The 9,438-nt window shown below is 50.1% G+C and overlaps 1 protein-coding gene across 1 annotated transcript; it reads right to left on the bottom strand.

Moving 5' to 3' along the window:
* Positions 1-650: 650 nt before the first annotated feature.
* CLDN23 (claudin 23) lies at positions 651-2,421 on the bottom strand. The gene has a single exon (XM_082715471.1). It carries the CDS (start codon positions 2,071-2,073, stop codon positions 1,198-1,200), a length of 876 nt encoding a protein of 291 aa, XP_082571597.1. The 5' UTR covers positions 2,074-2,421; the 3' UTR covers positions 651-1,197.
* Between the last annotated feature and the right edge of the window lie 7,017 nt (positions 2,422-9,438).

The following is a 9,438-nucleotide window of genomic DNA, read 5'->3' as shown; positions in this document are numbered from 1 at the left end:
CCTGAGATTTAGTCCCTTTCGTGGAACGCAGAGCTGCCTACCTGTGATTTTAGGCACCACTGTTTACAAGAGGAAAGGATTTCTAGTCTCACTTCATGTTGGAAACTGGTGCTTCTAGTTTTTCCAAACAATAGAAGTGTCTTTGCTCAGAAAACAGCACCAACTTGAAAATAAAGCGATCAGGGATTTAAGTGGGGCCCATTGGCTCCTTTTAGTAATCTTATGCCAAGAGGGGCAAAGATCTGAGTGCTAGATTTCAGAAACAGTGCCCAAGCAGCCAGGAAATCGTTAGTAATGATGAGCAAACTCCACAAGTTTGTATTGGAGACAAAAAAGCTTTTGTGTGTCTATTGAAATGCTTGTGTTCAGCTTTTATTTATAAATAAGAGATATATGCCCATGTTCTTTACCTACTGTGATTAAAACAGGTTCCATTCTGTATGTAATTTATGGTCCCCTATGTCCAGTGTGAGGTAGCCCAGGAATGGAGCAGTAAGTCCGTTCAATCCCACCTGGCTTCTAGGAGAGAAACTGCAGTGACCTCAACTTTCACACCAAAAATAAGTAATAAAGACAAATGCTATGTACACCTGAAGAAATGTAAATAAGAGTTAATCAAGTTATTCCATAAAAGCCACAAGAGCCCCTGGTGCTTGCATGGCTCCAAGTTTATTTTAAGAGCTTCAATCAAACATAGCCAGTATATTGGTCTCTTGAGAGTCTGCAGGAGAATAAGTTATACAACGGGGGAAAAAAAATTATATTGATGTAAGGTTCACTGGCATTTCCGGATACTGTTTCAAGGTGTTAACATGGCTTTTGAGCCTCTCTTTGCTGATTTTGGCTTTTTGTCATGGTCCTGTGTCAACACGATGCAAAGGCGCCCTTTCCAGATCTCCTTCAGCTTCAAGTATGAAAGTCCCGTCACTCCGTAAGAAGATCCTCATCCCTCTGGGGAGGAAAACTAAATTTTACAGAAAGAAAAGCAAAGCCAAGCTGACCTAATCGCTTGAGTCACAAGAAAGGAAGATCACCTTCCAAACCAGTTCCAGGAACCTGTCCGGGGTTTCGGACGCCGAGTCAGGTGTTTCCAGCCGCAAGGTACCGGGCAAGTTCAAGGCTGGACATGGTGGGGGCGAGTCCTTCGTCCCCGCAGCACCGGCGCAGAGCAGGCCTGGGAGAGGAGGGGGGCGCCGTCTACAGGTCGGAGTCGCAGGGCAGCGAGGCGTGGCAGGACCCGGCGCTGCCCGAGGAGTCGCGGGGGGAGCGGGCGTCCTCCCCGCGGAGCACGTCTATCTGGTTGGTGTAGGCGCCGGGCTGCGGCCGCGGCATGGGGAAGCCGGCCTTGGGCTGGCGGGCGGCGCCGGGGTTGGCCGGCCGCGGCCGGTGCTGGCCGTCGCTGTAGTACTTGATGGCGGGCGGCAGCGCGGGCTCGGGCCAGTCGACGTGCACCGTGCTGATGCTGGGCCGGCGCGGGCCGCCCGCGGGCTCCTTGCGGCGGCGGCGGCAGCGCTCCTCGCACCAGGGCGCGAAGCTGAGCGCCAGCGAGAAGCCGCCCAGCAGCAGCAGGCAGCTGCCCAGGTAGCCCAGCACCAGGCTGTAGCTGACGTGCAGCGTGACCGGGCTGGCGTCGGCGGGCAGGACGCTGCGGTCCGCCAAGAAGTGGTTGTACCAGGAGACCGGGATGAGGCTGAGCAGGCCGGCGGCGAAGAGCACCGCGCCCGAGAGGCCGGCCAGCGCGAAGCGCGGCTCCTCCTGCCAGCAGCGCACGCCCAGCGACGCCAGCAGCAGCCCCAGGGCCGTGGTGGCCAGCGACGTGACCATGAGGGCCCGCGCCACGCGCACCGGCTCGGCGTCGAAGTAGCCCCACGGGTCCGGCTGGCCGCACTGGCGCTCGCGGCTGCTCTGCTCGCGGCACATGTCCCACAGGCCCTGGTACAGCTCCACGTCCACCGGCTGGTTGAGGAAGCCCTTCACCAGCCGCCAGCCGGGCGCCAGCGTGGCCGTCAGGTTGAGCAGCAGCCCGCAGGGCGCCAGCACCATGCCCAGCGTCATCACCGCCGGCGTCCGCATCCCGGCGGCCGCGCACCTGCCGCCTGCGCCCGAGTCGACCGAACCGTCCCCTCTCGGCCGCTCCCTCCGCGCGTCCCCGCCGCCCGCGAGGCCGCCGGCCCCAATCGAAACCGGTTCCCTGGCGCGTCTGGCCGAGACTGCGGCCCGAGGTGCGGGCGCCCGGTGGCGGCCGGCGGGGCTCAGCCCGCCCGGGTGGGAGGGGAGGGGGGTGCGAGCCGAAGGCGGAGGGGGCAGCTCGCGCGCGGCGGGCTCCGGGCCGCGTCCACACCCCGCCGCGCCGCCGGGCTCTCCGGGACCGAGCAAAGGTCGCCCCGCCCCTGCTCGTCGCGCGGCCCCGCGGCCCGGCCGGCCCTGGGCGGGGGGAGGAGGGAGGGGGCGGCGCCGCCCGCACGGCCGCACCTGGCTCGGGGGCCGCGCCACCGCCCTCCCGCGCCGCGGACCCGGGTTCGCCGCGGTCGCTGCGGCCCCCGCCCGTCCGCCCGGCGGGGCCCGCCTCTCCCCGCTCCGCTCCCGGCGGGTCCGACGTCCGCTCGCAGTTCTGGGCTGTTGACTTTCGGCCGCCCGCGGCCGAGCGGGCGGCGCCGGGGATGCGTCGGGCAGGTGTGCGCCGAGGATCCCCGTCCGGCGGCGCGTCCCGGGATGCGGCGCTTCGGTGGCCTAAGAAACCGTGTTCAGCGTGCTGAGTAAAAGCCCCACCCTGCAGTTTCAGTCCCGCTCAAAAGAATCAAAGGGAGTATTTTTCTGGGATGAAGGGTTTCAGAAGATTCTAATTATTATTATTATTATTATTATTCCCATGGAAAAATTTGAAGAGGCCAAAAAAAGGAGGAGTGTTACTGGGCGTCCTCTGCGGCACACTTTTCAGTTATGTCTAACCATATAGGGTCCTGTGTCCGTTTCTCGTCCTTGAGCTGCTTTATACCTCTGTCAGTTGTTGAAAGCCTATAGTACTGCCGGTGACTTTTGTTCATAAAGATACAGATGAGGGGGCGCCTGGGTGGCTTAGTGGGTTGGACCTCTGACTCATGAGTCCGCGCTGGGGTCTGATGTCCTGTTGCGGGATCAAGCCCAGCCTGGGGCTCTGCGCTCGGCGGGGTGTCCGCTTGGGTCTGTCTCTCTCTCTCTCTCTCCTCCTCTGCCCTTACCCCTTACATTCTCCTCCCTTTCTCTCTAAAAGAAATAAATAAATCTTAAAAAGAAAAAAAGAAATGCAAATGAGCTTGTGTCAGTAGAACGGAAATGATGATTGCCCAATGGATACTGACCAATTCGACATTGATTTGTAAATTTCTCAGCTGTATACCTGTAAATGTGCATTCTTCTTTGAACTGGTCCTAACATCATATTCCTTCCCTTGTTAATAACGAGTTAAATAAAATCTTTGGCATGTGTTCATTTTATACTTGTGTGAGAGTCATGATTTTACATTTTTCTAAAAATCATTCTTAAAGATATTTTTCTCATTTTCCATAGTTCTTACAGTGGAGGTGTATTATCTTTATAATTGGTTAAAATGAAAAAATATTTCTAAAACCAAAGTTATGTGTTGATTTGAAATAATTTTAAACATTCTAGAGTGAATAATAACCAGGTATAGGAATCAAAGGAATACCTTTGTCATTAAAAACTTTTTTCTTAAATTATTGTAAAATACACATCACATGGAATTTACTATCTCAGCCACTTTTAAGTATACAGTCCATTGGCATTAAGCACATTCATGCTGTTGTGCTACCATCACCAATGTCCAGCTCTCAAAGTTTTGTATCTTCGTAAACTGAAACTCAACCCATTGACCAATAACTCCCCATTCTGCCACCACTCCTCATGCTTCTAGCCCCTGGCGACCACCATCCCCTTTTCTGTCTCTGTGAATTTGGGTCCTTGAGATACTTCATCTAAGTGAAATCATATAGTATTTATGAGTATTTCACTTAGATAATATTACCAAGGTTCCTCTGTGTTCTACTATGTATCAGAATGTCCTTGCTTTGTTTATCCATTCATCCTTTGATGCACGCTTGATTGCTCCTCCCCCTTTTGAGTTACTGTATGGGTAAGTAGATGACATGTCAGAGCCTGAGTCAAAAAGTCATGCTCCTTGGGGCACCTGGATGGCTCAGTGGGTTAAGCCCCTGCCTGCGGCTCAGGTCATGGTCTCAGGTCTTGGGATTGAGCCCTGAGTCGGGGGTCTCTGCTCAGTGGGGAGCCTGCTTCTTCCTCTCTCTGCCTGCTTGTGATCTCTCTCTCTCTGTGTCAAATAAATAAATAAAATCTTAAAAAAAAAAAAAAGGTCTCACTCCCTCAGCAGAATCTACAAATTTCAGCCATCTTTGTCTTCAATCAGTACCAGTGACTTTGATAATGAACACAGTATGCGGAGGCCAAGAAAAACAGAGCTGTACCCACCTCGAGTCTAGCCCTGACATAAGTACAGCCATCTTGGCAAAGCAAAAGCTGGCACCTTGCACCCCCTCTCCACCCGCTCCCCTCCCCTCGGCAGTATGTGTGACATTCCTCAGCCACCTCTAACTGCCCTAAAAGGAAAACAAATAGTTAACTTGCAGAGATCACAATCCTGCAAAGCAGGAGTCTCCCTTGGTTTACAAATGACCTAAAGATCTACAAACAAAGAAGCTATCTAACAATAGCACAATTTCCAGAGGCAAATAACTCAGTTCCTCAAGCCTTAAATAAAGTTAAATTTCTTCGAAACCCAAATCTCACTAACAAGGAAGCTTGATAACAAGAATGTGCCATTCTACCAGGAAACTCCCAATTGTCTTCATGCTAGTGCCTTACTAAAGGGAAAAATGGCCTTAACTTGATAGTAAACAGGACGTCAATATCCTAACAGTCTTCTTTACTCTGATAGCCCTTCTGAACACCCCCTTTATCCTCACCCACCACCGAGTCCACCCCTACTTTGCCTTTAAAAACTCTGACTATAGGGGTGCCTGGGTGCCTGGGTGGCTCAGTGGGTTAAAGCCTCTGCCTTCGGCTCAGGTCATGATCCCAGGATCCTGGGATCGAGCCCCGCATCGGGCTCTCTGCTTAGGCATAACAAGTACTGGTTACTAATGCTCTTTCACTGGTGCACTCATTCCTGTCTGAGATTTGTGAAGTTGGCTAGAAATAGGAGCAAGGCATTCTGGGCCCTCCAGGAACAGAGTATTAGAATCTAGATACCCGATACCCACAAGAATACAGCCCCAGCTGTGATTTATAAATGACCCTGTGTGTAGCGGCAGCCTCAGAGAAGCCCATCTCTCTTGACCCCAGCCAGAGGGTTAGCTAATCCTGCTCTAGAATATTGCCTTCAGGGAACTTTTCTGACAGATGCTCTTGGAGCCCCTCAATGGACAGAGAGAACAGAGACTTCATCAAACTAATGAAACCGATCAAAAGACTGTTTTTGCCCCTGCTTGCTAATATGTTGTTGATGAATGTGTTCTGAAATTTGATCTAAGACACTCTAAGACTGCATATTGGAAGTTACTGACCTTTATATTTTTAATGAGGTATAAATGACATACAACGCAGTGCACACATCACGTATTCTAAGTTTTGATATATACATAACACCTGCGAAGTGATCACCACAGTCAGGATGGTAACCACACCCATCACCTACAGAAGTTTCTTTCTACCCTGGGTAATGCTCACTCTCTTCTCCCCCTGCCACCGTCCCCCCATCCCCAGGCAATCACTGATCTGCTTTCTGTCAGTATAGATTGGTTTGCATTTTCTAGAACTTTGTAGGAGTGCAATCAATCACACAATATAAATCACCAAGAGACCATCAGCATGCTTTCCCCGGGACCAGCAGCCCCCTCATTTGTCTGAACTCAAGATCACCTGGGACCAACACTTAGGGAAAACACAGATTCCCACTGAATGGGATTCCCCAGGGTAGTGAGATGGAATCTGTGGGTTTGCAAGCCCTCGGGGGATTCTTAGGTTTAGGGAAGTCTGGAACACAAAGCCAGCATAGCCAAAAACAACTGAAACCCCCCTCAGCTCTAAGAGGACATTTTTGCTTTTGAACAGCAAACAGCGTTTCACAGATTATCTCTAATTTACTGTGGTTTAGAACCCAGAGAGACTTGGGGAAGACTTTACAGGATCTGAGTCCTCTCCCCACGTGGATTCCTGTGTGGAATGAAGGAAGCCCAGGCCGTGTGACATGAACGGAGGACAGGAACCCTCTCTGTTCTGTCTCCTCAATCTGTCTCCTGCCTTTGCACTGTCTCCTTCTTCCCTTTCGCCTCTCCCTCAACCCAAGACATCCTCTCATCTTCCCCCTGGACTGGTTTCGAAGTGACTTCCTACACCCACCCTTTCTCTGTCCCTTTCTCTTAGCCACCCAGGGCCTCAGAACTGACGTTGTAAAACTGAAACTGAATCTTGTGCTTACATTAACCTCTGCCTTAAAATCAAATAAGTAAATAAATAAATAAAATTATTTATTTATTTTAGAAAGAGAGCACGTGCAGGGGGCAGGGTGGAGAGAGATGAGACGGGCTCCACGCCCAGTGTGCATCCTGACTTGGGACTCCATCTCAAGACCCTGAGATCATGACCTTGAAGGAGCAGGAGGCTGGCTGAGGACAAAGCAAAGGCTGGCGCCTTGCACCACCCTCCTTCACCCGCTCCCCTCCATATGTGTAGCATTCCTCAGGCACCCCTGACTGCCATAAAACGATAAATAGTTAACTTGCAGAGATCACAGTCCTGCAAGGTAGGAGTCTCCCTTGGTTTGCAAATGTCCTTGAGATTTACAACAAAGAAGTTACCTTATCAATAGCCCAATTTCCAGGGACACAGAACTCAGTTCCTCAAGCCCTAATGTCACCCTCCCCTCCATGAAAACGGAAGGAGGCAGAGGTAGAAGGAAAAGTAAATAAAGTTAAATTTCTTTTAAACCTAAATCTCATTAACAAGGATGCTTGATAGCAGGAATGTAACATTCCACCAGGAGACTCCCAATTGTCTTTACTTGATAGTAACCAGGCCTTCAATATCCTGATTGTGCTTTTTTCCGCATGTGTGGGCTAACCGGCCAGTTCTGCTTCTGTAAGATTGCTTTGTCTGCTTTCACGCGGGGTCCCCTGACCCAATTCACTGAGGCCAAGTATGCCTGTTCAAACTGTCAATCAATCAGCTCAGCCCCACCCGAAACTTGTTTGTACCTGTCTATAAAAACCCTGCACCAACCCAGCTCTGGACCTCTCGGCCTTATTGGCATGGAGCGGCGCAGAGGTCCAGGTTCCAACCTGCAATAAAGACCCTTGCTGATTGGCTTTGACTCACATCTCTGGTGGTCTTTTAAGGTGGGGGTAATATTCAATTGGCATTTCAACCTGAGCTGAAATCAAGAGTCAGACACTGAACCAAGCCACCCAGGGGCTCTTAGACTCATCTCTTTTCAGGCTGCCTATAGCCCAGCCCCAGCGACCCATTCCTGCCCACCTCCCCTCCACCGCCTCTTTTTCACACCATTACCCCAAAAACTGGATTTTTTTTCTCATTTTTTCCCCCCTCCTTTCATCCCTAGATCTTTGATCTGCTGTTTCTTTTTCCGGAATCTGAATTTGACTACTCTGTGCAACTTATGTAAGTGGAATTATACACTATTTGTCTTTTCATGGCTGACTTCTCCTACCGTAATATCCTCCAGGTTTGTCCCTGGGGTAGCACCTGTCAGAATTTTCTTTCTTTTTTTAAAGCTGAAAAAGATTTCATCGTATGTGTTACCTCATTTTGCTTATCTGGTCATCTGTCAGGGGGCACTTGGTTTGTTTCCACCTTTTGGCTTTTGTGCATACGATGGCATATGGCTTCTAATTTATTCCATCTCGTTCTGTATGGTGGTTGCCTATCCAAAACAAGATCCTATTTGCCATCCCTCTCAGACGTATCAGAAGGGATCATGCCATTAAAATAAACAAACAAACAAAGACAACAACAACAACAACAAAAACCAAAAACTTGCTTAGCTTTTATCTTCTAAAGGCTTCAAACCTGGGCACCTGGGAGGCTCAGTCGGTGAAGCGTTTGCCTTCAGTTCAGGTCATGATCCCAGGGTCCTGAAATGGAGTCCCGAGTCAGGCTCAGTGCGAAGTCTGCTTCTGCCCCTCCCCCTGGCTCATTCTCTCTCTCTCTCTCTCTCTCTCTCTCTCTCTCTCTCAAATAAAATCTTAAACCCTTCTTGCCTTAGCCTCAGGCTGCTGCTGTGCAATCATTGGGCTGCACAGTGTGGGCGGGGAGAGGAGTCTCGGGCTGCCTTCCATCATAGCCCGCTTCTCTCTAGCCCCGTCTATTCCTGCCTACCGCAGAGCAAAAACTGCTGCCCAGCCATGGGTGGGTTTCTCTAGGTCATTGAGATAGTTTTCAGCTTGAGAATAGTATTCTTGGGGTGCCTGGGTGGCTCAGTGGGTAAAGCGTCTGCCTTCGCCTCAGGTCATGATCTCGGGGTCCTGGGATTGAGCCCCACATCGGGCTTTCTGCTCAGCAGAGAGCCTGCATCCTCCTCTCTCTCTCTGCCTCTCGGCCAACTTGTGATCTCTGTCTGTCAAATAAATAAATACAATCTTAAAAAAAAATCATACCATGTTCATAATTGTGGTGAATGCTTAAACTCATGAATATTAAGAAACATTTTCTCTTTTTTCTTCTCTTTTTCTTCCTGGAACTCTGAATACACTTTCTTGCGGTTGCTAAGCAGGTAATACAATTCTCTGAATGACCCAATGTTGTGTTTACCATATTGTGCTACGTCCGAATACGTGTGGGAAATGCACTGAACCCAGTAACGGGCAAAAAGGCTATGCTGTGAGTCCATAGGCTTCAATTAGGGAGTTTAAGTGAGATTAAAGGGGAAATTTTAGTCTAAAGATAAAAAGTATTGTGCCTCTAAAGGGAACTAAAGGGAACTAAATCCATAGGATTTATCAGGGCAAAGTAAAGGGTAATAAATGTAGCAAGCAGTTGTTTTGTCTCATGGATCCTTTGGACTTGGTAATGAAAAAGGAGTATAAGAAAACACACTGTCCTCCTTATTTCCAGAGCAAGGATAACCCCCCTTGTCTGGATGGTTGTAGATTTTCCACCCTTGCCCCTCATCGCTAAGAGGAGAAAGCAGTGTAGACTGTGCTGGAAAGTTCTCTGCTCTGTCTTGTTCTGTTCACAGTTCCGTTTCCCATCAACAGATGGAGTTTGGGGGGGATTTCACGGAAACAACCTGAGGATGAGAAACAGAGGGGTTTTATTTTCCTGCCACAGGAGAGTGATTTCTCAAGCACATCACCGGGAAACCTGCAGACAGGTCTTATTTCTCCGGCCCGGCTGGTGCGGGATTTGGTT

This window comes from Mustela nivalis (genome assembly GCF_964662115.1).
Source record: "Mustela nivalis genome assembly, chromosome: 20".
Classification (NCBI taxonomy): Eukaryota; Metazoa; Chordata; class Mammalia; order Carnivora; family Mustelidae; genus Mustela; species Mustela nivalis.
This window is presented reverse-complemented; position numbering and strand designations above follow the sequence as displayed.